The sequence below is a fragment of the Erigeron canadensis genome, chromosome 2 (genome assembly GCF_010389155.1).
Source record: "Erigeron canadensis isolate Cc75 chromosome 2, C_canadensis_v1, whole genome shotgun sequence".
NCBI lineage: Eukaryota > Viridiplantae > Streptophyta > Magnoliopsida > Asterales > Asteraceae > Erigeron > Erigeron canadensis.
The window spans coordinates 40,830,695-40,858,088 of NC_057762.1; the positions used below are offsets into that span (position 1 = coordinate 40,830,695).

The 27,394-nt window shown below is 35.2% G+C and overlaps 2 protein-coding genes across 4 annotated transcripts; one reads left to right on the forward strand and one right to left on the reverse strand.

The window, feature by feature from the left end:
- The first annotated feature begins 884 nt into the window (after positions 1-884).
- Positions 885-3,839, forward strand: LOC122586849 (ADP,ATP carrier protein ER-ANT1). 2 transcript variants are annotated; one of them, XM_043758850.1, is made up of 4 exons: positions 885-1,057; positions 2,236-2,519; positions 2,643-3,014; positions 3,102-3,839. In XM_043758850.1, exons 2-4 carry the CDS (start codon positions 2,262-2,264, stop codon positions 3,387-3,389), a joined length of 918 nt encoding a protein of 305 aa, XP_043614785.1. In that variant the 5' UTR covers positions 885-1,057; positions 2,236-2,261; the 3' UTR covers positions 3,390-3,839. The 2 variants fall into 2 exon arrangements, with proteins under 2 accessions (XP_043614785.1, XP_043614784.1); XM_043758849.1 differs by lacking the exon at positions 885-1,057 and having other exon boundaries at positions 1,144-2,519.
- Positions 3,840-4,757: 918 nt separating this feature from the next.
- Positions 4,758-25,972, reverse strand: LOC122586851 (truncated transcription factor CAULIFLOWER A-like). Of its 2 annotated transcripts, none has more exons than XM_043758851.1 (8): positions 25,630-25,972; positions 6,264-6,345; positions 6,127-6,191; positions 5,926-6,025; positions 5,576-5,617; positions 5,282-5,323; positions 5,106-5,200; positions 4,758-5,026 (listed from the first exon to the last, which is right to left on the reverse strand). In XM_043758851.1, exons 1-8 carry the CDS (start codon positions 25,812-25,814, stop codon positions 4,921-4,923), a joined length of 717 nt encoding a protein of 238 aa, XP_043614786.1. In that variant the 5' UTR covers positions 25,815-25,972; the 3' UTR covers positions 4,758-4,920. The 2 variants fall into 2 exon arrangements, with proteins under 2 accessions (XP_043614786.1, XP_043614787.1); XM_043758852.1 differs by having other exon boundaries at positions 6,264-6,339; positions 25,630-25,970.
- Between the last annotated feature and the right edge of the window lie 1,422 nt (positions 25,973-27,394).

Genomic DNA, 27,394 nt, shown 5'->3' on the forward strand with positions numbered 1-27,394 from the left:
TCTTGTTAAATGGGATTGTCCATTCATAACTACTATTTCTAATGCACTTTACTTGGATTATTGAAGTTAAAATTCTTTATTATTGTTGGGTTATGAATTGCAGCTCATATGATATAATATTACGTCATGTTTATTATATTGAGTCAAGTTGTACTATAGAATCAGAAGCATGCTAGTTTATGTGTGGAGCAATGTTTTAAATACCGGTAAATACCGGTCGGTATTACCGGTACCGGAAACCATGCTGGTATTTTAAGTCCGGTATTTTCACTATTCAATACTGGCCGGTATTCCCGGTATTTTCCGGTATTACCATACCGGTATTTCCGGTATTTTCAAAAAATAAATTTTGATTTTTAAAAAAAATTATTTTTATGATACTTTAATGTTATTTTTTGTTATTTGTGAACTTTAAAACCTATATTTTGTTATGAAATACATATTTGGTATTATTTTTGAGTAAATTATAATTGCATTTTGACTATTTTTGTTAAATTATAACAAGTTTTGTAGGATTTTTACACAAAAAATATAATAAATTAAAAATAGTCGTACCGGCCAGTATTTCTGGTATTACCGATAATACCGGAAAGTTTTTCTACGACGGTATAACTAAAATACCGGTTTTTAAAACATTGGTGTGGAGACAGAAAAATAATGTATAATATATATTTTTGGTTGTGTGAAAAGATACAAAATGAAAGGGTAAAAAATGTAAAATATAAAAAGGGTATGATAGTAATATCAAAAAAGTTGTTGTAGATGAAAAATATGTGTTGGTGAATATATCATCCCTTGTTACAATAATAAAGCCAAACATCCCCCCTTTACTCAGAAAATTATAAAGCCTTTTTTATTTATTTATTTTTGTACATATATACGAGTAATACTTTAAAAAAAAAAAAAAAGCGTTCCACATTTGCCAATCTCCACCAACCGATAATGATGATGATTATCTCCACCTGCTGAATCGTTCTATTTTTTTATTTTATATATATATAAAATAAATAATAATAAAATCTTTCCATGCTTGTTCATCTTCTCGTCTCATAACCAGGTTATATTCACCTCTTTTATTATTATTATTATTATTATTATTATTATTATTATTATTATTATTATTATTTCTTTCAATTTTATACTATTATTGATGTTATTCATGAGCTATTGTTTTTCATAAAGCTTTTATATTTAATATTGTTTTCTCCTCACTCAATATTGAAAAAATTGTTGTGCATATTTCTCCAGTACTTTTTAGCTGTTCAAAAAAAAAAAAAAAAAAAAAGAAAAAGAAAAAGAAAAGGGCAAATTGTTGTGGGATGAATGTTTGCTTCTATAGGTTGGTTTTTAGAAAAACATATGAATGTTATATTACTAATTACCTCCAAATATAATGAGCTCCTTTGTAGCATAAAAGTCGATTTTCATGGGTTATGACTGTGACCTTCTTGGCTACTTTTATGTATTTTTGTGAGCTACAAACTAACTAATTGCCTGTGTTTTGTCATAATGTGCTGATCACGTTATGATTCTTTGTTTGTGCTGCTGTTGTTCTGTATTGCTGTTGCGGCTCACAGGAAAGTCTTATAGATTTTTCTCATCAACTAATAATTATTCATATTGCTAATTGTTTTAAATTAATTCAAACTGTGATTGAGCTGTATTAAATCTACTTGAACTTCACATGGTTCAAGTTCTTAATGATGATATGATAAGCTCATATGGTGAAGATCGGTTGGCTCTTTAAAACAAAAATGTTTTTTAAAATGATACATAGGGTCTGGGTTGAAATGGTAAGTGTCTCTTGTCCAAACTATCTATTGAGAATACCTACTAAATATTATATTTGTTTTGGTTTTAGTTCCGAACAGAGCATCTGAATCTGTTAGATTATCTTTGCACTTAGCATGTACTCTTTCAGTTTTACCGATTAGCCTCTTACTTGTCACCATATGTATGCCTCTGACCACAATCAGAAGCAGAAGATGAATCTTGAAATTTAAAAGGATTGTAGCCTTGTAGGTTCCAACAGTATTATTTTCAAAGTAAATTAAGAAATGAGCTGTAGAAAGCTATGTCGCCTCCTGTTGTTTTCACACATGTTTCTACTTCATCCATGTCATCATCAGTTCATATATCATTTGCTTAAAGTATGTTTGAAGGCCCTGAAAAGAACTCTTATTTAGTTATTTACTGTACGATCTTTGTTGAATGAACTTATGGTGATTTCTGCAGATTCGAGAAAGCAGGAAAAGTTTGAAATGGCAACAAAATCAGAAGTGTTTTCTTCTGATTTTTTGATGGGAGGTACAGCAGCCATCATATCAAAAAGTGCGGCAGCACCAATTGATAGAGTAAAACTTATACTGCAAAATCAAGGTGAGCTGTTGAAAAGAGGTCAACTGAACAGACCATATATGGGAGTCGGTGATTGCTTCAAAAGGGTTTTCAAAGAAGAAGGCTTTTTCTCATTTTGGAGGGGTAATCACGTCAATGTCATTCGATATTTTCCAACTCAGGTAACCCTTTAGTATTTCATATAACAACTGTCTATTTCATGAACTCATGAAGTAATATCTAATTATAAAACGTTTTAGAAATGTTAGGTTCCTGAAGAAACTATTGTTGAAAAATATCCGTAGGCTTTCAATTTTGCATTCAAGGGTTACTTCAAAAGTCTATTTGGGCAGTCAAAAGAGAGAGATGGGTATCTGAGGTGGTTTGTTGGCAATGTTGCTTCAGGGAGTGCTGCGGGGGCCACCACTTCATTTTTTCTGTATCATTTGGAGTACGCCCGTACCCGTTTAGCAACTGATTCGGTTGGTAATTCAACCATCAAAAAGCGACAATATAATGGGCTATTCGATGTATACCGCAAGACCCTTGCAACTGATGGCATTCGAGGGTTGTACCGTGGATTTGGGATTTCAATAGTGGGGATTACTCTGTATAGAGGGATGTATTTTGGGTTATATGACAGCTTGAAGCCTGTTGTCTTAGTTGGATCATTTCAGGTGTGTTTTATTAGCATTTTCTTTAAAAGGTGTTTTGGTTTCTCTTCTTCACTTCTTCTAATTATGAACTCTGGGACCAAATTGCAGGATAATTTTGTTGCCAGTTTTTTCTTGGGTTGGAGTGTGACAACATTTTCTGGTGTTTGTGCTTACCCATTTGACACATTAAGGCGGAGAATGATGTTGACTTCTGGTCAACCATCTAAGTATCGTCACACTGTACATGCATTGACTGAAATCATTCGTTATGAGGGTTTCTGGTCATTATACCGAGGAGTTACTGCAAACATGCTTGTTGGCGTAGCTGGGGCTGGAGTTCTTGCAGGGTATGATAAACTGTATCGAATTAAAAAAAGTCTCGAAGTAAGCCAGTGAATAGTTGAATGGAGGGAGATGTATCAGATAGCTGTCAAGGTAAATGGCCTAACTTGTACATTTGTGTACTTGGAAAGATTTACAAAAAGCAGAAATGATGAAGTTTTAGTATGATTAAAAAAAGAAGAGAAATTCTTGCATTGGAATTGTACAGTTTGATGAGAACCGGGTGTAACTCAATAGTAACACCATTCATTAAATTTGATTTCTGTCTGGTTATCACCCATTGTGTTTCTTGTTGGCGCATAAACATCACCGGGATACGAGTAGAAGCATGGATGAGATTTTTTTTGTCGTCCATTCATTGATGCAATTGTTATAGTCATTAAATATAAAAGCATGCTATCTTGCAGAGTCAACTATAGATGTTTAGTGATAGTGTTTCTGTTCTTTCAAAAGTAGTGTAAAATTGAGATAAGAGATATTGGTAAGTGTGACCAAGTTTTCCTAGCTCCACTTCCCTTTTGGCAAAATGAGGCGGTGTTATTGTAGATCCAAGAGATGTTTGGTTACTTGCAACTGTAAAATCTCATTTGCTGATGATTTAAACCCAAACCAAGAATGCATTCAGTGAGGCAACAGCCACAAGCACAAGCTATTGGACTCGTTTCTAATACCAGTCAATGACCAGATCTTCCTCAACGTCGCAAAACTGTCGGGAAATTGAAGTCAGTAAGCGAAGCCTCTAAGTTGTGCCCAAGTAACTCTTTCCAATACGTTGATGTTTTGGCAACCCCATCTGGCTAAAAGATGTCTCATGTCTATCACGTGAGAGGTAAATCAAGTTTGGTTAGTATACCCTTCTCAGGTGAATGATCCAACTAATTGGTCCAAGTTGAAGGAACTTCTTTTGATGATAAGATTCAGCTGAGCTACTATGAAATGACCCAATCTTGAAAACCAACCAAGCTACAAGCTTGAATGACGACGTGATCCAAAGAAAATACGATCAAGGTTTCAATTTGGAACATCTTACGGAGAAATCCAACTACAATATTGCCCACCCCGTTAGAGTTGGTGCTTAACTTATCAAAAGCATCTGAAGCTGTACATATTTGTTAGTTATAAGAAATTAAGAATCATAAATGATGAAATATGGAATGTTCTAATGTTCTATTTTATAAACAAACTTGTACAGTTGAGCTTTTTTTTTTTTTTTTTTTTTTTTGTGTGTGTGTTTTGTATTTGAACGCTGTTTCTAAAGGGTACCGTCTTATACCATATTTGGGATTGCATGCATTGCCTTTCAAAGAAAACAAAGTTGTTCATTTGAGAAGACAAACAAAATATATCAAATAAAGGCGTAGCAAACGACACGATCGAGCATGTTGTCTGATTCCGTTTTTGTTACATCTTATCTTATATACATAACAAAAAGAAACCGTACACATTTTACTTTTAACATCTATATTCTGATATTACAAACCATTTTAAATCCATGGCCGATCAATATATATATATATATATGTGATATATTGCTGCATCATATGCATTCTTATGCCATTTCAAATAGAAAATAATATGAAACACTTTACTGGTTCATGTATTGAATCATCCAGGGGGGCATGACAGTAGATGGTTGACCTTGTCTTGGGTTTTCTTCTATTTCCCCATCGCCTCCTGCCATGTATGAGTCACTGCGTATGTAAACACCCCCGTTAGGTTTAGGTTTTATCTTATATTTTGTAACTGTAAACAAGGAATGAGTATCGTTACCAGTTGTTCAAGCTATTTAACTGAAATGAGGGCACGATACCATGGTTCTGCATCTCTAACTCATGGCGTGCTACTTCTTTCTCTTGTTCCTTGATCTGCGTTGTTTTATCTACTTCGTAAGGCAATGTTTTAAACAAAAAATGAGTATCGTTACCAGTTGCTTATAGAAAATTTACCTGCTTAGAAAGCAAGTTGTTTTGATCCTGCAAATCTTTGTCCTGGAGATGCATCATACATGAATGCATTTATCAGTTTTTTTTTTCTTTCATGAAAGGAGAATATCCACACATAACTACATAACCACACATATTTAGAGCTTTTCCGCAATAGAACTATATCCCAAAAGCAATTGGTAGATAAGTTACCATTCCTCTTATCCTAAATCCTTGTCAAGTAAAGACACGGCTACTTGGTTCACATAGAATTACTTAATAAAGCTTGACTTTTCTAAGATGTGAAAATGGTCGTACCTTCTTTTGGAGCTGAGAAATGGTTTCAAGCATGACTTGATTCTGCAGATAATAGCAAAGTTCCAGTGAAGTAATTTCATTGGCCCCGATATAATATGAAGATATTCAAAGCAAGGAAAATATGATAATAATCATAGTCGTATGCCATTTAACTTAAAATGAAATGGAAGTGACATGCACACAACACAGTTTACCATACGCGGTAAACTTATCGTTCACCTGGATGTACAATGTGCAAGAGTTCGTAAATATTGTAAATGGACAAACGTTGTGTACATATCAGCGCTCATTAAACGAAGATGGGCCACACATAACAAAAACAAGTGAAGCACAATATCTCAAATTCTTACCTTTTTTGACCTAATGTTTTTGAGAGCTGAATCAAGTTGCTGCTCCAAACTTTGAAGCTCTTTGAGGTTCAAGGAATCAAGTTCTTCTCCTATGAAATGCCTTTAAAAACATCAAATATGTTTTACCATGAAATGAGAAAATCTTGCATGATATATACTCGCATGTTTTAACATTTACGTTACATATTTTCTTGCAAATACCTTTGGGTTTTCTGCAATTGCTCAATTCTACTTTTGAGCTTGGCATGCTCCAGAGACCAGTTTCCCTACAAGTATTTCATTAAGTAAATCAGGCTTGATTTTGTGGATATACTTAAAACAAAAAAAGTTGAACATACCTGTGATTCATTAGTCGAATTAAGTTGCATCTTTGCATCCGAATACCTTTCGTACCTCTCAATGATCCTTTCCATTCTGTTGCTAATAATAAAGGTGTAAAATTACAAGGTAAAATCAATTCAAATGACAAAAAAGTTTAAGCAACCAATGAACCAAACCAAGGAAACGAGCTTTGGCAGCTTGCATAGGTAATTATAATTTAACTGGAATGGACCAAGTTGTGACTTGTGAGAAAATTCTGGTAATTTAATATGGAACAATTAAAATGTAGTTTAAATGAAAGGAGTAAACCTACCTTATATGTATGTTAGAGAGAGTTTTAGGTTTGAGAAGATGAAGTCTACAACAATGGGACTACGGGAGAAAGGTTGGACTATATAGTTAATTATTTTTGCTTTTAGAGACAAAGATTAAGTGTTTGATCCACCGTCTAAGATAGAGAGTAACACCCGATATACTCCTTATTGAGACCTAAGACGACATCAGATGTTACTTACTTTTACTAAAGCACATTTTGTTTCAATATTAATTAAGAAATTGTAAGACAAAATAATGGCTCGAAAATTAAATTTTAAGAGGGATCTTAATAGTTAAATTAGGATGAAAAGCCACGTGGCGTCTCCACCCGGTTTTGACAGATACTCGGCCAAATTTTCGTCTACTCAAACGAGCAAACCACCGCCAAGTAACATGGCGTCTCAATCCGGTTTTGATGGATACTCGGTTAACCAATAGTCACAAGCATATTATCAAAAAAATAACTTTAACCCCATCCGCCCATCACATTTTCTTCAACAATTCTCTTACCATATTGATATAGATTAGAAGATAGGAAAACAAATTCAGATGTTAAGTATCATTTTAAATAATTAGTTAATTAATTATAGTAATGTGTTGTTGGACAAATTAGATCTTGTATGGTGGTTCTTAAAATAAGGTTGAGCTAATTATTCAGGTTGTTGAGATTATTATTGTGTATGAGGATAATTAGGAGTCACTCAAACTCTAATCCAATCTAGGAGTTGGTGGAGCTCGAACCCACTTATTTACCTATCATAAATTTATTGTTTCTTAGTATTTACTGTTGTGTTACTTTTGTTTCTTTTTCCTAATCAATTGGATACATATCAAGTTTCTGTTTCTTCTTCTTAATCAGTTTGATGCATACCAAATTGGTATCAGAGTCGTCTTTCTTGCGACCTGTGATAGCGCAAAAAAAATTGTTGTTCATCGATGTCTATTCATCGGACACTGTTCATCAGAAAGAAAAATAGCAGCCAATACGAAATTCGCATTGGAGAAGATTATTGAAATTAGCCAAGAAGGTATTGTTAAAGAATATTGCATTTCCTTTCTAAATTTTAATCTTATTTGATCAAGTTAAAAAAACTTAGAAGAAATCTCACACTTTTCCATGTTTTGGAATGACTTCGGTGTTAATACACTAGCACGGTTACTCCAAGAAATGGAAGAATCAATACATCTTGATGTAGAAGAGGTGGCAGGGTTTCAGACGAATCCCAACCCGAATTTGATTCAAAACATGTGCATCGAAGCGTTATTTCAACCCGATCTTTGTTGACTACTAGAAAAAGATTTGAGCCGGAAAAGGGAAAAGAGTATTGATTCATCGGATGCATCTTCATCCAGAAAGTCACCGAGGAGACTCGTTTGAAGATTAAGAGAAACACAATGGCTCAACAAGAAGTAATGGTGGAACTTCGAGAGGCGGCAAAGGAAAAACAACTATTCGTGGGTAATAAGTCATTTTATTCCTCATGGGTTTTGAGTAGTTGTGCTTATTTATATGTAGACATGATCGATTAGATGCGACTTTCCTTTGAAGCCAAAAGGAGAGAGATTCGAGTCTTCAAAGAGTTGAGAGTTTATGAGAATTCAAGAAAGGTTGCAAGCTAGCATCACCATTCTTGTAAAATGACGACAAAGTGTAAGCATGAGAGTCTCATATTATTCATTTTGGTAGTCTGTTGTAATTACTCATATAATAACCAGATTTAAATTTGTTGAGTAGTTTTCACTATGTTTTGTGTTTTATTTAACTATCATCGATTTTGTATTGAATTTCAGTTAGTTGTATCAAAGCAAAGTTATATTACAAGAATTCATACAGAACTAAAATTCCAGTTCGTGCATGGCATGCTTTGTAGTAAAGACAAATCTCTCGGCCAAAAATTCCAAGGGTGGACGACGCGGGGGACGTGGTCATGGATGTGGACATGGTAATAATGGAAACTCCGAGTTCGGAAACTTTAGCTACTCACCTCAATGGCAGCAATGGCAGGTTCTGTATCACCCATAATGGCCGATTCCACCATGCCCCTATCCTAGTGTTCCCCCAACTCGACCACTGTCACGCAATCCAGGGATCCTTGGACAGCTCCATCAGCATCATATGTGTCGGCACAAGATTACTCTTACACGCCCATTAACATCGACTATGCCTTCCAGACGATGTCTTTGACTACTCATCACACTTGGTATATGGACGGCGCAGCAACGAACCACATGTCCAACAGCTCAGGTATGCGTCCTTATGTCAATAATAATTCTAAACAGAGCGTCGTTGGCAATGGCCCCCAAAAACTACCGGAATTGGTCAAACCACCCTAAAACCACCGTTTCCACCTTTAAAACTACCTAACACCCTTATTTCACGCTCTTTTATCAAAAACTTAATCTATGTTAGAAAACTCACTAGGGACAACAATGTTTCCATTCAATTTGATCCATATGGTTTTCTAGTGAAGGATTTTCAGACCAAACGTTCTATTTTATAAGCAATAGTTCTGGGGATCTCTATCCGCTATCTCTTCCAACCAACTGTTCTCCATCAGCTTTTGCAGCCTTTACTCAATACATTTGGCATCGTCATCTAGGGCACCCGGATTCTACTTCACTTTGTTTTTTACATAATAATTCGTCTATTTCGTTGTCCAGTTCGAATACCAAAAAACTTTGTCAGTCATGTGTGTTTGGTAAACATATTAAGCTTCCATTTTTCAATTCACTATCTGTTATTTACTCGCTGTTTGATATTATTCATAGTGATCATTGGACCTCTCCCGTTGTTAGTTCAAAGGGGTCACCGATATTACATACTTCTTTTAGATGATTTTACAAACTATCTGTGGACTTATCCCTTAACAAATAAATCGAGTGTCTATTCGATTTTTCTACAATTTCATAGTCTCGTTAAGACTGAGTTTGAAAAATCTATTAAAACCATTCAATGTGATAATGGAACCGAGTACAACAATGACCAATTTCATAATTCTTGTAAACAATTTGGAATGCAATTTCGTTTTTCGTGCCCTCACACCTTGCTCAAAATGGGAAGGCTAAACGTAAAATATGCTCCATTAATTATATAATTCGCAGATTGCTTACCCATGCTTTTAATCTACCGTCGTTTTGGCGTCATGCCCTCGACATGGCCATCTACATTCTTAACATATGGCATTCCAAATTAAAATCTTTCAACACCCCGACTCATCTTCTTTATCATAAATCCCCCTCCTACACACATCTTCGCACCTTCGGGTGTTTGTATTATCACCTTCTTTCCGCCACCACCATCAATAAACTTCAACAAAGGTCAACTCCATGCGTCTATCTTGGTTACCCCCCCAATCATCGGGGGTACAAATGTTATAACCTTTCGACCAAAAAAATCCATATTTCTCGGTCATATGATTTCCTTCACTAGACTGCTGATTCGGATCTCCATCCTCATATTCTCCATCATCCGACCACACACCCTCGCTCCTCCCATGATGAAACGCCCCAGCCGACCAGTCACTATACCTGGTCACTCCTTCCTGATTCGCCCAGACTTACACCCGACACCGAATCCGTCTACCATCACAGACTAATCCCACCACCATCCAGGCCTCTGTCATACCACCTACATCTACCGCCCACTCCCATATCCCCTCTTCGCCGTCTTCGCCAACACTCCCGGCTAATGTTTATCCCATGTAGACATGAAGCAAAACTAGTCATTTCAAACAAAACAACTAGTTAGTTTGCATACCTCTACCACTATTGCTCCCTTATCTAAAAAACCTGACCGAGGCTTTTAATCCCGTTTGGAACCATGTTATGACTAATGAGTTTAAAGCATTTATTGATAATAAAACGTGTAACTTAGTTCCTCGTTCTCCACGTATGAATATTATTCGTTGCAAGTGTATTTATAAGCAGAAATTGAAATTAGACGGTACTCTTGAGCAGTACAAGGCCCGTTTAATGGGGGATGGTAGAAAACAACAGGTGGGAATTGATTGTTTAGACACTTTTAGTCCGGTTGTCAAACCAACAACCATCCAGACAGTTCTATCTTTGGCACTTACTCACGATTGGTCTGTTACTCAACTTGATGTTAAAAACGCGTTTCCCCATGGGCATTTGTTAGAACCGGTCTTTATGCATCAACCCCCCGGTTTTTGGGATGCTTGCTTTCCGGATCATGTGTGTCGGTTGTGTAAATCGTTGTACGACTTAAAACAGGCACCATGGGCTTGGTACGAGCACTTTACCGACTTGTTGGGATTTCATCAGAGTTCCAATGATCATTCACTGTTTATTTACAAACGTTGTATGGATACGACTTACATTATCTTATATGTTGATGACATCATTATGGTTACTTCGTCGGCTCAACTAAAGCAACATTTATGTCTCATTTATCAAGTAAGCTTCCTATGAAAGATCTGGGTCCTTTTAGTTATGTTACCCGATCTTTAAATGGGTTATTCTTGTCTCAAAGGCACTATGCCCTCACATTCTCCAACGGGCTATGATGCAAGATTGTAACCAAGTCTCTACTCCCGTTAACACTGCAGGCAAACTTTGTGCTCAAGCTGGTGTTCCTTTTGATGATCCTACGTTGTATCACAATTTAGCAGGTGCTCTTCAGTATCTAACTTTTACCCGACCTGATATTTCGTATGTCGTTCGGCAGGTGTGCATGCACATGCATCCACGTATTGTGTTTTCCTCGGGGACAATCTTCTTTCTTGGTCCTCCAAATGTCAGTAAGTTGTTTCTCGGTCTAGTACTCAAGTGGAATATCGGGGCGTTGCAGATGTTTATGAGATATGTTAGATTCGCAATTTATTGCTCGAACTTGGATGTCCTCTTCGTCGAGCCTCCTTGGTATACACCGATAATGTTAGTGCCATTTATCTTTCGAAAAATCCGGTTCAACATCGACGGACTAAACATATCGAGATTGATATACATTTTGTTCAAGAAAAAGTCCAACGTGGTCACGTTCGTGTTCTCCACATTCTGTCCCGTCATAACTTCTCTGACATATTTACCAAAGGACTACCAAGAGTTTTATTTAATGATTTTCGGTCTAGTCTTAGTCTTCAGAATCCCCCGTCTTAGACTGCAGAGGTATATTAGCCCGTGTATATTGTATGAGTCTAGACCATATTATTAGTGTCTTTTATGTCATAGTTAAAGGTAGTCGAATGTAATAATTCAAGTTGGTCGAATTTAATTTGTAAATTTATATAAATTAAAATCAATGAGAAGGGAAAACCCTAAGAGATTTATTACCATCTTACAGAAAAGACTTTGATTCCTTAATATGGTTTTTTTTACTAAGTCTATATCAAATGGGCCTTAGCAACAAAAGGAGGATGTGGATTTGAGGTGTCTTACCAACGTTCGTGCATCTGTTTTGGTAAATCGATCTCCAATTAGTGAGTTTGAGATCTGCTGAGATTAAAATCCCCACTAAGTGATGTAATTATAAAGAGTACTCTACGGGGTCGATGTTGGTATGTAGTGAAAGGTAAGGTTCAAAAACTTTAAAGAATTTCTTGAAGACATGACGTACATTGCTGATGTGGTCTTAGCCTTCACGACTCATAATCAAAACAAGACAACCATTTCTTTGATCATTGAGTATTGACAAATCACTTGATGACCCCTTATAGCTTCTAACACGAAACAACGCCAAGAAAGCACTTGCGTATCTGCAAGATGACTAAGACATGCACTATATGACTCTAGTTAACATTCGATGGATGTGCAACATCAAACATTAAACGACAATGGCATGAATCCGCTAAACGATTGGCACATGGAATCCACTCAAGTATCAATGGGAACAATTGCCTATAAATAAAGACACTTCTTCTTCAAGAAAAGATTGGAAGAGGGAGAGAAAGGGAGTAAGGAAGAGACAAACAGAAGACTATATACTTTCGATTCTATTTCCTTATATGTACTTTTAAGTGTGTTCAAGTGTTTATTTATAAAAAAGAATAATAGGGACTAACAAGATAGGTCTTCGTCAAGGCGACCCGTATCTCCCTATCTTTTCATTTTTGCAATAGAAGCACTCAACATCACCACGGTTGATGTTATTTCAAAAGGCATTTTTCGTGAAGTAATGGCTGAGAAGAAGCATGTCAACTTGTCACATTCACAATTTACGGATGATGCTATTATCATTGGTAAGTAGACGTTGATAATGAATGAAGTTTGTCTAGAATGCTCAATATCTACCACTTAGCTTTGAGATTGAAAGTAAATTACTCCAAAAGTAAGCTTTTTGTCGTCGTAATTTCTTTATATCAAGATTAGTTTTCTCACATCCATCCTTGGTTGACAAGATTCTTAATTTCCTTCTATCTATCTCGATCTTCCTATTCATTCAAAAATGACTAAATACACTAGTTGGGATATTCTTGTAAAAAGTTTTGCAAAAAGTTAATATACATGGAAATCTAAAACTCTTTCTTATAGTGGCCAATTTACTCTTATTAAGTTCTGATGGGCTAGGGTAAGACCTTGGCTAAAGAGGGTTTGATGTAAAGACCTTGGCAAGGCTTAAGGTGAGACTGAAAGCCTTGGAAGTGGCCCCCCGGAGAGCCTTCATCTAGCGTTAGGAAAAGACAAATGAGAGCCTTCATCTAACCTTAGGAAAAGACAAAGAGTGTCAGGGCTGGAAGTGGGCCCCGGGAGAGCCTTCATTTAACCTTAGGAAACGACAAAAAGTGTGAAGGCTGGAAGTGGGCCCCAAGAGAGCCTTTATCTAACCTTAAAAAAAGACAAATACTGTCGAGGCTTCAAATGGATCGAACCTTCTGGTGGATTAGTTAATTTACATATATAAGTTTATGTATGGAAAGCTTTGAAAAGGCTTAGAGTGGGGCCAAAGAGAGCCTTTTGCCTTGAAAGCCTCTGGAGAGCCTTCTGCCTAGAAAGCCTCTGGAGAGCCATCCGCCTGGAAAGCCTCTAGAGAGCCTTCTGCTTGGAAAGCCACTGGAGAGCCTTCTGCCTGGAAAGCCACTGGAGAGCCTTCTGCCTGGAAAGCCTCTAGCGAGCCATCTACTTGGAAAGCCTCTAGCGAGCCTTCTGCCTCGAAAGTCTCTAGCGAGCCTCAAAACGTTCAAACGTAAGTATTACTACACGTATTACTCTCAAAACGTGGTTGAGTAACATGACGTGATAAGTACTAACAACATATGTAGCACCGAAACGGGTACGACAAAGGGGTACGGGAACAATATGGTAACAGGGAACGGCAAAACTAAAAAATTCAGGATACGGGTACGACAATACAAAAATATACAAATATAAATTATATCGATTTTTATAGAGAGAGACTTGAGACTTGAGAGATCATGTATAATTGGATATGTATAACTATAATAATATATGTTTGATCAGTGATCACTCATTGAATGTTTAGTGTTTAATGATTGGTTTTAGAATAGAAAAAATTTAATGTTGATCAAATTGTATATAATATAGCCTGTTTGGGGAATAGAAAAAGCACCTTAAAACCTTGATATTAGTTGGAAACAGTATGAAAACTTAAAAGAAATGTTTCGGTATCTACAGAAATTTCAAGGAGACGTTTCATACGTGTTTCGTATGCGGAAACGTTTCCATGAAGTTTCGGAAATGGGTACGTCTACCTGTTTGGAGTTTCGGTGCAACATAAACAACTAATGCTTCCCGAATGTTCTTCACCTAGTACTACCTTTTGGAATTTGGGCCAGGTCCCAAGGCCCAAAATACGAGGTTACCCTAAATTGCTGTCTATAAATGTTCCTCATCATCGATTATCAGGAAGACAATTTCAATTCAACAATATACAACTCAGATATTTCGCACACATTCATTAAATCCAATACATTCATATCATCAATCATTCATTCAATTCACACATTCATTAAAACCAATACATTCATATCATCAATCAATCATTCATTCATAACACAAAAAATACTCATATTTCATATCCTCCAAAGATCGAAACATCTTTTTGGGAAAATCATCATTCACCTTAGGTTCGTTAAGAACTTAGTAGGTTTGCACTCTTATTTTGAGATTTTGATGATTTTCGTGGTTAACCCTTTTTTGTAATTAAGCTTAACATTTCATGCTCAAACATTGGCGCCATCCGTGAATTTACTGATCACTTGACGGTTTTTTGTTGTTACAAAGCAAAATTCATCTTTTTTTCTTGTTTATTTCTTGTTTAGCTTCACATGGCTGAGGAATTGACTCCTATTTCTCAAGTTATACTTTCTGGGTCTGGGAAGGGTCTTGATGGAGGTGGTTCTTCAGTAAAAAATCTCGAAACCTCTGAGATCTCCAACGTTTAAAATATCTCTGGTGAAAAATTTTGAGATTATGGTTCTAGATCTGGTGAAGTGATAACAAATACAACTAATGTTGTTTCTGGTGATGAGTCTAGGTTACCGCCCAAGGTGAGCTTTGGATCTAGCCTGGGGTCTCGTAGTTCTAGTGTTGGATCACTCTTTTCCACACCTTCACCTTTTATATCTCCTTTTGTATCTTTGTTTTCAACACCCCCAACTAGTACATCTTTTATCACTATGCTTTCTTCTGACCCTATTAAATTAAATTCTCACATGACTAACATGGCTAGCCCACCCATTACTGGAGGTCAGACATACTTGCAATCAATGGCTAGCTCCTCTCAATTTGTGACCATCCAGGAGAGCCATTTGTTGGAATTGATAAGGCTAGTTGCCCCCTCCTTCAACCGATTGGTTTTCTCAATTTGTTGGAATTGATAAAGCACTCAGCAAGTTCAAGCACCACCCCCTCCTCCAACCGATTGGTTTTATCAACTCTCTGTTGCGTTAACACCAACTTCACCTCAGCCGGCCCCACAACCTTCTCCACATCCTACAGGCATGGAGTCCATAATGAAGTTGTTGGTGGACGAGATAAAAAGCAAAAGCCAGTCGAGCCTGCTCCTAAACCGGTCAATCCGACAAAGGAGTTGCTAAAAATGCTAAATATTGCAGCAGGAGAAGAGGCTGATGAACAAGCAAGGGTGACCAAAGTGCCACAGTCTGCAACAAAGTCAAGGTTTTGCGACTGGGTGGCAAATTACGCCTTCCCAGACGGTCAGAAGGTTACCATTATCGTCAGTGCTTATGATGGTACTAGGGACCCAGAGGACCTTCTAGCAATCTGATCCGGCCGTGTTAACTGAAACGTGGATGGAGCTCGTGGTATGCCACTTATTCCCAAGCACCTTGCAAGTTATGCCTTAGAGTGGTTCACCAAGCTTCCTAAGAAGAGCATCAAAGACTACGAAGATTTGAAGGAGAAGTTCATAGCCCAGTTCGTCCAACAGAAGAAACGTCAGAGAAGTCACTTGGAAGCTCACAGAGAGAAAGCGAGTGTAACATTCGAGAAATTTGACTTTTGTTGACTCATTAGTTTTGTGTACATTTGATTAATGATGATCCTTTACTCTATATATGATCAAGTTTGGCTATGATTTAATTGTGTTCGAGGTGAATATGCATTTATATATATATATATATATATATATATATATATAATGATCGTTTTTAGTCAAGTTGTGTTTGCATGATATTCAAGGTGTTTTATGAGATCGAATGGTCGTTAATGTAATGGTCGATTGCTAACTTGTGGTGTAACTAGATTGATTAAGTAAATGAACTATCCATGGGTCAACCCATATCCTAGACCCATACCCATGACCCAACCAAAGTCTTACACCTCTCACCCTCCCAACCATCCACTCATTTCTTATATCTCTCTCTCTCTCTTAAATGCAAGAGCATTTAACTCTTACTCTCCCTCTCTCTCTCTCTCTAAAAATTTATGCATTTAATTCATGTTTCAAGCAAGATTTGGTTAGGGGTTTTCATCATCTTCATTATAACATCAACATATCAAAAACTTGGGTTTGTAAGTGCAAGAAATCATCCAATTCGGTAAATTTCGGATTTCAACACTTCGGTGGAAGATTTGGTAAGTTAAAACTATTTCATATTCATCATTTCATGTTTATAATCATGTTTCTAGTCATATTCAAGTGTTCTTGGGTCTAATTTCGAGTCAAAACCGGATTTGGGGTCTAGCTAGGGTTTCAAATTAGGTTTTTGTTTGATTTCATTGGTTTTGAGTTATAGTTTGATGTTTGGATCGAATCTATGACGTTATGTTTATTCATGTTGAAATATGTTTGTTTAAGCTTCAAAATGAGTCTTGAAACTTCCTTGGTCGATTCTTGAGTCAAAAATGATGATTTAATGTGAAATGGGTCATGTTCTTCACTCTTGAGCTGCTGCTGGTTTGTGCTGATATGGGACTCATTGCGGGGCAACAAAAATTTCAGAAATTCTAGTTGCAGCGCAACTAGCTGTGTTGCGGGGCAACACTATCAGTTTCAATTTTTTTTCGTTTTTGACTCGTTTAAACTTTATCAAATCTTTTGTTAACATCCTCCTGAACACTAATCAATCCAACAACATTATTTTGACTCTTATGATCAATCATGTCCCGAAATTTGGAACGTATGGGCGTATATTCATGTGTATGCATGTGTAACTATAGGTTGTGATCGTGTGACGAATATTGCTCGCTTGTAGATTAATCTAAACTTGTTGTAGCTGCTCAAGGTGAGTTCGTAGCCCCTTCTTTACATGATTTTGGGGTGAAAAGAGTACATCGTGTTTCATGGTTTCGTTTGATCGTTATGTGTTCGTTTATGTAAGTAATCAAGGTTATGTGATCGTTTGAATTGTGAATAAGGTTGTATGATTGTTTGGCTAGTTCATCAAGGTTATGTGATCGTTTGAATTGTGAATCAAGGTTGTATGATTGTTTGGCTAGTTTATCAAGGTTATGTGATCGTTTGAATTGTGAATCAAGGTTGTATGATTGTTTGGCTAGTTCATCAAGGTTATGTGATCGTTTGAATTGTGAATCAAGGTTGTATGATTGTTTGGCTAGTTTATCAAGGTTATGTGATCGTTTGAATTGTGAATCAAGGTTGTATGATTGTTTGGCTAGTTTATCAAGGTTATGTGATCGTTTGAATTATAAATCAAGGTCGTATGATTGTTTGGCTAGTTTATCAAGGTTATGTACTCGTTTGAATTGTGAATCAAGGTTATGTGGTTGTATATGATCCAATCAAGGTTTCAAGGCTTGGTGATCGTTTAACGATCCCAATTATGAGATCATTTAATGACCCAATCAAGGTTTCAAGGTTGTGTGATCGTTTATCGATCCAAATCAAAGTTCAAGGTTATATGATCATTTAATGATCTAATTATGTTCGTATTAAGGTTAAACAGTTGTTATCCCGACACTTGTTTCTTATAGTCAAAACCTACGAACTCACCAACTTTATGTTGACGCATTTTAGTACACTTTTCAGGTAATCAAGTGAACCAAAGACGTGATGGATGATTGCATTGCATGTGATAGGATTGAGCTTGGACTTTTGTGGATCTGTGATTCATTGCACCCGTTCATGGGTTATGCCTAGGATCGTTAGTCATCATTTGAACTATCTTTTGTAAACTATTGATGGTGTTGTGCTCCTCGTGCATTATTTGATCCGAAACTTGTAATCGTATTTCAACTATGTATGGATTGCTCAAATTCTTGAATGCATTTAGTTGTCTCTACTTAATTTTCATGTCGTGCTGAGCTTTTCTATTAATACCCCATGTTTCCGCCTAGTTGGGGTGTTACAGCGAGCCACTAAGGGATTTCATCACAAGATATACCGAGGAATGCCATAAGATACTTGGGCTTCCGGGAAGTCAACAGATCTCGGGTTTCACCTTGGCTGGCACTGCTCCCTGGCCAACTCTAGGATGATCTAAGCAAGAGAATCCCATTGACATTTGAAGAAGCTATTGATACGGCGTTCGACTTCATTCACTCCAAGGAGACTGTCGCGCTAGTAAGAGGTGTCACAAAGAAAGATAAATCTGGGGGAGGATTGGCTAGTGAAGAGTGGAGCCGACACGACCAAAGGCGAGACGAGCGTCATGAGAAAAGGTTTGGACAATACATCAAAAATGTACCAATTGTTAACTTGATCAAGTGCCCTCGTGAGAAGTTCCTATAATAGTTTTAAAAACTAAAATCCATTTGGAAGAGCTAATTTTATTGGGGTAGATTCAAGGTTTAAATGTACGAAAACGAGCCTCAAGGCGTTTTCCCTTCGCCTCAAGAGGCGTAAGCCTCGAGGCGAACCGAGGCATAAGGTCGAGGCGATAATAAAAAAATAATATATAAATTATATATCTAATATCTTATATTAAAAAAGAAAATACTAAACATCAAATAAAGTTCATAATCAATCAAATAACATAATTTGCATGATCTCCCAATCAAATAACATAATTTATATGTAAAAATATATAAAAGTTTTAACTGTCACTAATTTTGAGTCAGAAAAGCTAATAAGTTTAATACGAGTATTATATTTTACATATTTAGTTGGTTTTAAATAAACGTTGTCAAATTCAAGATAGTGAATACTAATATTTTAAGCAACTTAACATTATATATAAGATTTAGTATAGTATTTAAATATCTATAACCCATCAAAACCATTTACTAATATTTTAATATATTATATTACCAACCAGTAGATATGCACCAAAATAATATCTACCTAAATGTGATGTTTAATATTTTAATAATATTGTACCAGTACAGATACATACACCACCATCTATAATATAATAATAAACAATACAACTCATCACCACTTTCTATGCTTTTTCTCTCTCCTCGCTTCTCACCCACTCGCCAGAAAAAATGGAATCCCCACAAAAATAGTGAGTTGCCGCCTAAAACATCACTATTTTGACCCGATCCAATATTTGTTGCCTTAGATCGATTAACCGCCTCATGCGCTTCTCTACCGCCTCATCAACCAGAGGCGCACGCACCAAAAAACTACCCTGAGGTGCCGCCTAATACGCGCTACAAGCCCGCTTTGCCTCAAAACCGCTTTTTTAAATGGGTAGATCTTTAGAAGAAAAGAAAATCACTCATAATGCTTTCGATAAAGCTATCTTATTAAAGAAAAAGAAGGTCTCGGAATTGGTCGTTTCCAATTGAGTAATTTTGAAATGACTTGAGTCGAATATTAGTTTCTTAATCTTGACATATGAAACCAATCGAGCAGTAAATTTATCTTCGAATTCGTCTCTCGTACAAAACTACTATGCCTGAGTTTAGCTTAAACGAGCTCAAATTCGAGTTGCTAATTAAAACGTCGAATCGGTCTCATCCTAGGCGTGACGCAATAGTTAGGCGTAAATTGGATCAATTTTTGGAGCCTCGCAGAAATGTATCCATTTATGTATTCTGATTTGGATAATGGTGGGATAACAAGGGTAACACCAAAAATGTTCGAGCCAATAAGTTTTGTTGGTTAACAGTTACTTAACAGTACATTTAGCATATAGCTTAGTTTCGTTAAAAGTATTTGAAAATCCATATATTTAAGATATCGTTTTACAAATTGTAGGTTTACCGTTGAATGAACCCATCTACCCATACTTGAAACCCAAAGGGTTATGTTGAAATTACAAATAATATCTTGGCCTTACATGACACAACTTGTTTTGGACCACAAGTATTACTGATCCTTACGGAACTCTATTGTCATGTCTACTCAGTTGGGTAATGTACTAAGAAATTATCGACAGTCATCTATAACAAATGTCATGAGCTAAGGGCAAAGGGGAGAATAATATATGGCAACCCTCAGAATTGTTAGGGCGTATGACATACTAGCTTAATATATTTGTAAGGGTGGATTATTAGGTTTTCGAAAGTCCTGAGTTCCATTCCAAGGATTCATGTAAAATATAAGTAGGAGTAGAATAATTCTCGTTCAAGAAAAAATAAATAAAAAGATTTCCAAGAACACTATGTTGAAATAAAGGCAAAGGATGGATTCAGGAATAGCCGAGTGAAAAGTTCAACATAAAAGATGGAAAGAGCTTGGATGCACCTCATTGTTCCGTAATATAACGCATTATCAATCACAACATGTTGGTCTATGTTGGAAATAGAGTGAATGTCGCATTCACCATTTATGTAAGGTTTACGATTGAATGACTCAGGATTCGATGCATTATTCTTCTGTGTATCGCATTGTTTAGAGGATTTTCGCTCAAATGCATTGTATTCTCATTTTATGTGATGTGAAAACCTACATATGGAATCAATATATCCATACTTCAAATTAACTTTTCACTCAGCTAACTTTAGGGTTTCTTAAAGGGTCTTCTAAAGCTTTTGAAGATCTTGAAAACTTAAGATTTGTCCACTAGATTAGAGCACTCACATGAACAACATTAATTGTTAGTCCCTGTTTTGTGTGTGTAAATAGACAAAACAGATTTAATGCACCATACATATGTACTTTAATTTGGTAATTCTTATTGATTAAAATCAAAGAATTCCAAGATATGATGCAGAGTAAGTTAGACACACTAAACATAACCACAACTTCCCAAAAGACAAATACAACCCCTAAGTAATCAAAGAACAAACTTTTGTGATTGACTCTGAACTTAGGGCTCTCGCTGACTAAAGCTACTGATAAAGTTCACGAAGCAATGGTCACAAAATAAAGCTAGTATTAAATATGTCAGTTATCTAGTGAATTCAAACAAGAGTTTTTAATGTTTGATGGTATACATACATCAAGTATTAAATGTGGTGGCCATACACAAGGCTCAAGACTAATTTGATCAGCTGACGTATCAATCACGTGAGTGCATTTTCAAAGGTTGCTTTGCCACTAAGTTTTGATAGGTTGCAGAAGTCAGTAGGTTATTTGTAAACACTCTCTAACCGAAGACTTCAAGTTGTTTTCTTATCTGATTCTAAGACATGGGCGTTGATTCCGCTTTAGTGAGATATGTCCTATCTTCAATTGTCTCTTTAAACTATTTGACTCCTTTTCCTTTTAGTGAATCTGAATAATGAAATGCTCGCTTAACTACGTACAGCCGCACGAGCAACATAACGATTATCTTAGGATAACTTAGTGGAACTTTCATTCAAACATTAATCATTTAGTTTTAAACATTGTCGAAATTGATTCTTGTGAACGTGAATAATTAACTTCTTGTTTTTTCTTTGTTATTCCCAACGAAGGCTAATTAATAACTTTGTACAAGTAATTACACACGTGACCTAACCAATTGATCATAGACCAACTGGTACCGCCACCATGTGACCACATGGACCCACAGATGAAGGCTGCAAGTCACAGGTTCAAATCTTGCCAAAGACAAGAGAAGAAACTATATTTAGTGACCCATGTGTGAGAATGGTGAGTCACCGGGAATGAGTTCTATGCGGTGTGCGCTCTGGGTAACAAAACAGTACATGGGACCAGAGGGTTCCTACCCATTTACCCTTTTTTTTACACACATGACCTAGCTAATTAGAGTTGCATATTCTTTGGCGTTTTGTTGAATACTGATATCGATGGATCAAAGACCCAAACTTATTTGAGTTTTATCATTTATTTTTATCTATTTGGTAAGTTATATTACGTTTAATTTAAAGGTTTAGTATTTGCGAATGTCAATAACTATAGAGGAATGTCTATAGTGTGATAAAACCCAATAGACTTTAGTTTTTTCACACTATAAACATTCGTCTACAATTGGTGACATTCACAAATACTAAACCCTTAATTTAAAGACGAAAGTTCCTGCATGTATATGATTCATTACATGTGTTTGTTTATGGATAGTTGTATATTAAATTTTCAGTTAAGTATATTAATCTGGTATTGGTACATAAACTAAAACATGTTTGCATAATAAACTTGAGTCAAGCGGAATCTGTTTGAGTTTGTTAGTGTCTCTGCAAGAGTAGAACACATAGATAAATTTGGTAATTGGTACATTAGTCAAAACAATCTAGTTTGGTTTAATGAAAATTGCACCAGTTCAGCGGAATTTGATTATGCATTGTCGATCATTGATATCTAGCTAGGGTCTAGGCAAAGCTCTCCACACTCCTTATTCTTGACTAATAAGAATGGTTCTAACACACAAGACTTTTCTAGTGAGTTAAGTTCCAACAAGTTGTGTTTTTTAATATTGTTCTAATAGTTCTTTTATTCTGAATTTCTTAGGAATCCCACTGCCTACTTGGTTTAAATAATTTTAATTCTGCAAAGGTGACAATTCGGTCATAAAAAACCTCCCATTTATTACTTTATATACATATATATAATTTATACAAGATAAAGTTTACTGTCTAGTTGTGCATAAGTTATATATATTTGCCACATTTTCTTGTTTAAACTTTGAACTTGATTTTGTATGTCAATGCCTACAGATTTCAGTTATATCATATGCTTTGCCTAATTGACAGAGATGTCACTCAAATTACAGTCTTGTTAAAGCTAAATAGTTCTAAAAAAGCAATATATATTTTGTGGTTTCCTTTTCCTTCAAGTATCAGTTTGAGGTTTTGAGAAACACTATGAAAGGAAATGTTAACTAATATACTTTCATAATTTGTTTCATTAGGTAACTCAGGTTCACTAAGAAAAAAAGTTCATAACTGAAGCAATATCATCACATCTCTGAGTGAGTTTGTTATTAAAAAAAGTTAGAGTAACTTAATTATATCAATATGATCAAAAACTTAACTGTTACTGAGATAACTATATAACCCTACCTATAATATATGACAATAGAGTAGCAAGTTGGTTCACTATATCTCATTGCTCACTTGATTCTATATTTTAGTAATGATTTGTGCATTATAGTGAATTGCATTAAAGTATTATTCTATGTAATTAAACTTCTATAGTACTCGTAGTTTTTAACATTACAAACGTTCATTCATTATTCTGTTGTCAAAACTTAGTGTCATGTCACCATTTCCTTAATAGAAGGTCAATTACATACATTAGTAATTAACAAAGTAAAACTTGTTACCTGAAGAGATTTAAAATTAAAGTTATTACATGCAATAAAAATCTTATACATGTTTATTACTAGTACATTCTATTGTATTTGAGAAAGACTGTCCATTTGAAATTGACATACTTTTGGGTTTTAACCATCTTAGAAGCATAAAGCATTTGGTTATACGTTAACTAGTCAGCTTTTCAGATTATAATAACATATTAACTAACTGAGTTTTAGTGTATTTGGGAAGTTGGATATTCTGGAATGTAAAAATTGTGATCATTATATAATCCGGTTACTTTAGATGTGTAACCGCCATTAACTAAATATGTAATTTATCACGCATGTAATAACATTTTAGATAAGATTAGGGTTCAAATCCTGACAATAGTGTTTCTTAGAGTTTGTAGAGTAGATTGGGAATAGATTAAGAGTTGCCGATGAAAAAAGAAAAGAAAGAGAAGAAACTAGTGCAAAAAGGAAAGGCAAAGAGTACATTAGCTTGAGGTTAAGACTTAAGAGGACAACTAAATTACGTTGATGGTTTCAAATGATCAGCTAAAAACACATACTAGTATTAGATAGGAATTCATGCTCTATCGATTATTATAACTGTGCCGTACGCGTATTGGAAGCAGAAATCAAGCACTGCTAATCAGTCTTAGTAAAATAAAGCAAACATATTATTATATGTAATATAAAATCACCCCAAAATCAATCATCAAATAAGTCAAAAAGTTAAGTGTGTGATCGCTCATGACTAGGCTGAATATATATATAAAACATATATATACGCACTCTTAAGTTCCGCCCAAAAGTGCAGTAGTATTTGACTTAATTTGGTCGTTTGTCATAAGCATTAATTAGGATCATATGGACTCTTTTAAGCTCAAGTCTTGGTTTCGCACATAGGCATTTGGTCTCTTATAAGATAACAAGTCGAAATTCACAAGAGGTAATGAACTAAAGGAAGATGGATTTGAAGATACAACTCGAGGTTCACAAGAGGCAGATGCGATAGTGATGAACTAAAGGAAGATACAACTTGAGATTCACAAGAGGTAGTGATCGAACTAAAAGAAGATACAACTCTAATCAGAATCCGAATTTGAAACCCAAATATTAACTTATGCTTCTTCAAATTTACATATATCAAGCTTAATTGAGTCGTGCGTAAACTAATTGAATCTTAATGGATCGGAGTACCAGCGTGGTGTACCTAATGAAAGGAACTAACATGCCTGATTCGATACATAAAAGCAGGTATCGATTACATGTCAGTAAATCATGAGATGATATAGAATGATTAAAAAAACTTGTGTTGTAAGTTACTATTACTGTTCTCTGGAATTACCAGTTGAACTTGTTGATCCGATTAAGTGGCCGGCCAGGAGGTTTAGATTCAAATTTGATGTGTTTTTGCAATTAAGCAGTTCGCCTTTCAGATGGGGTTTAGACGAAATTATCAAAAAATATATACATATGATGCGTACTCTTAGGAATTGAAATCGATCAGAATTGAAGAGATCATCATTTTGCAATTAAACGTTGATCGGGATCGATCGAGCATAAGATAAGATAACATTATATAACACCCAGCAGAAAACAAAACCTAATTAACTGATACTAGTATTTGCCACTAATAATTGCCTGATTTAACCAAACCCAATTAATGAAATCTAATCACTAATTTATAATTTCTTTTGCTTCTGTACTCATTTGAGATTGAAACATTTCTTTTCCGGGAAAAAAACAAAAAATTGCTTATGATAAATCAAATCAAAACACCCTAGAACCTTACAAACACATGTGTCATGCATTTATTTCACATAGATATAGATATATCATATCATATCATATCATACATATATAAAGCCAGGCCATATATATATAGTTGATCCGATAAAAGTAACTAAAAACCTTGCATGAATTCTTGAAAATATTGGAGATACATATATCATAAAATAATATGGTCAACATAAACAATTCAAAAACTTACTGTATTTAGTAACACGATACATATAGATTTGTGTGTGTGTATATATATATATATATATAGAGAGAGAGAGAGAGAGAGAGATGAATAGTGAGGACGTACGAGGAATCAGTAGCATATTCGCAGAGCTTGCCTTTAGTAGAGAAGACGATGAGAGCCACGTCAGCATCACAAAGAACAGAGATCTCATGAGCTTTTTTGAGCAGACCTGACCGCCGTTTTGAAAAAGTCACCTGCCTGTTTATTTTGTTTTCTATCCTTTTCAACGTCACTCTTCCTCTTCCCATTTCTCCGGCACAGCCACCAACCAAATTCTCTCTGTCTATCTATCTATCTTTCTCTCTCTATGTATGTATATATATATATCTATATATGTGTGTGTATGTATGTATGTATTTCTATGTCTCTCTCACATACACACACTTGATAATGTTTGTATTGATATGTACAAGTATATATATGTATTATAACTGTGTTCAACCACAAGATGGTCGTTTTATTTATACTTGTTTTCCTTTAAACTTAATTGGTGTAAAGAAAACAATTGTCCTTTTTATTATTTTAATAATCATTTTAATAGGCCGGTTATTTAATTAATAATGCCTATTTTTGGTTGATACACTATACTAACAATTCATCTGTATATAAAGACGACATCAATAATAGTTTGTTTTAACGCCCAATTTTTATGATGTCTCTCGGATTATGGGAGGGAGATGACGTGTGAGGAATGAAAAAAAAATAAAATAGAAAGATCTAAATTATATATTTAAAAGTGATTGATGAATTGAAAGTAGTTTTACTTATAAAAGTAATGTTTAAATCAGTTTTTTAAAAAATTAATTCTGAAAAGTTAATGGTTAAGATCAATTTTTAACTTAAAAGTTTTTATAAATGTACATATTTGAGTTATTATATGTAATACAACTAACCACCTCCACTTAGGTGGGTTGGCCGAGATATTTTTAAAATCCACTATGTGAGCCCTAGAGATAAGTTTTTCCTTAGGTCTCGAGTTCGAGTTTTGGGTTTTTCATCTCAAGATATATTCCATGAGGAGGGGGTTGGAGGTCCAACAAATCGATGATTAAAATTGTCTACAACACATCTGAATCGAAACTGGCTTTAAAAAAAATTGTAATACAGCTATATATGGTCATTATTATTTCAAATATTCTGTGACAATCAGTCAACTACAAAACTAGCTAGCAGTAGTATTTGAAAACTTACTAAAAATGGGTATTGCCAAAATTTGAAGAATTCTTGTCTTACGAATAATGTGTTGCGTGTTAGCTTAATGTTTACACTATTATCATTTTCACTTCTTATATCAAGAATAATCTATAAATCTTTTTTTTTAAATCCTATATTTAATAATTACTTTGCTTCGATAATTTTATTTTATTTTTTTGAAATGCTATTAGGATCACTCACGGCACCACCTTTTATAATCAGTGGCAGCCACGTGATCAACCCCAAATACCTTTTAGGAGAAAACCCAGATAATTGAAAAAAACTTTTGTTTGTAAGACTCGAACCCGTGATATATGCTTCGATCATGTATTTCTTTTCATTTAAACTCTCTAACATGTTCTTTATAAAAAAAAAAGACATTATTGAAACTATGGCTAAATATCAAGATATTTAATTTAGAAAGAAGAAAAAAAGGATGGGGGTTGGCTATTTTTAGTAATCTAGTAGATATTCCTTTTTAATGATAAAGCTTGCGATAAAAAAATACATATGATAATGACAGCGATATAAATAATAATATTTAGGAAAGTGGAGACATGAAACCAGGCGGTATTAGAAAACTAGAATGGTATTCCAAAAAACGTTGTCGAAATGTGATTGGTTAAAGGACATA

Bases quoted from the DNA above. Each gene is read 5' to 3' on its own strand.
- LOC122586849 (XM_043758849.1), top strand. From the start codon at position 2,220: ATGGTGATTTCTGCAGATTCGAGAAAGCAGGAAAAGTTTGAAATGGCA. The intron at 2,520-2,642 runs GTAACCCTTTAG...AAATATCCGTAG, and splicing joins TTCGATATTTTCCAACTCAG to GCTTTCAATTTTGCATTCAA. The intron at 3,015-3,101 runs GTGTGTTTTATT...ACCAAATTGCAG, and splicing joins TCTTAGTTGGATCATTTCAG to GATAATTTTGTTGCCAGTTT.
- LOC122586851 (XM_043758851.1), bottom strand. From the start codon at position 25,814: ATGGGAAGAGGAAGAGTGACGTTGAAAAGGATAGAAAACAAAATAAAC. The intron at 6,026-6,126 runs GTATTTGCAAGA...ATGTTTTTAAAG, and splicing joins CAATTGCAGAAAACCCAAAG to GCATTTCATAGGAGAAGAAC. The intron at 5,201-5,281 runs GTAAATTTTCTA...AAAACAACGCAG, and splicing joins ACAACTTGCTTTCTAAGCAG to ATCAAGGAACAAGAGAAAGA.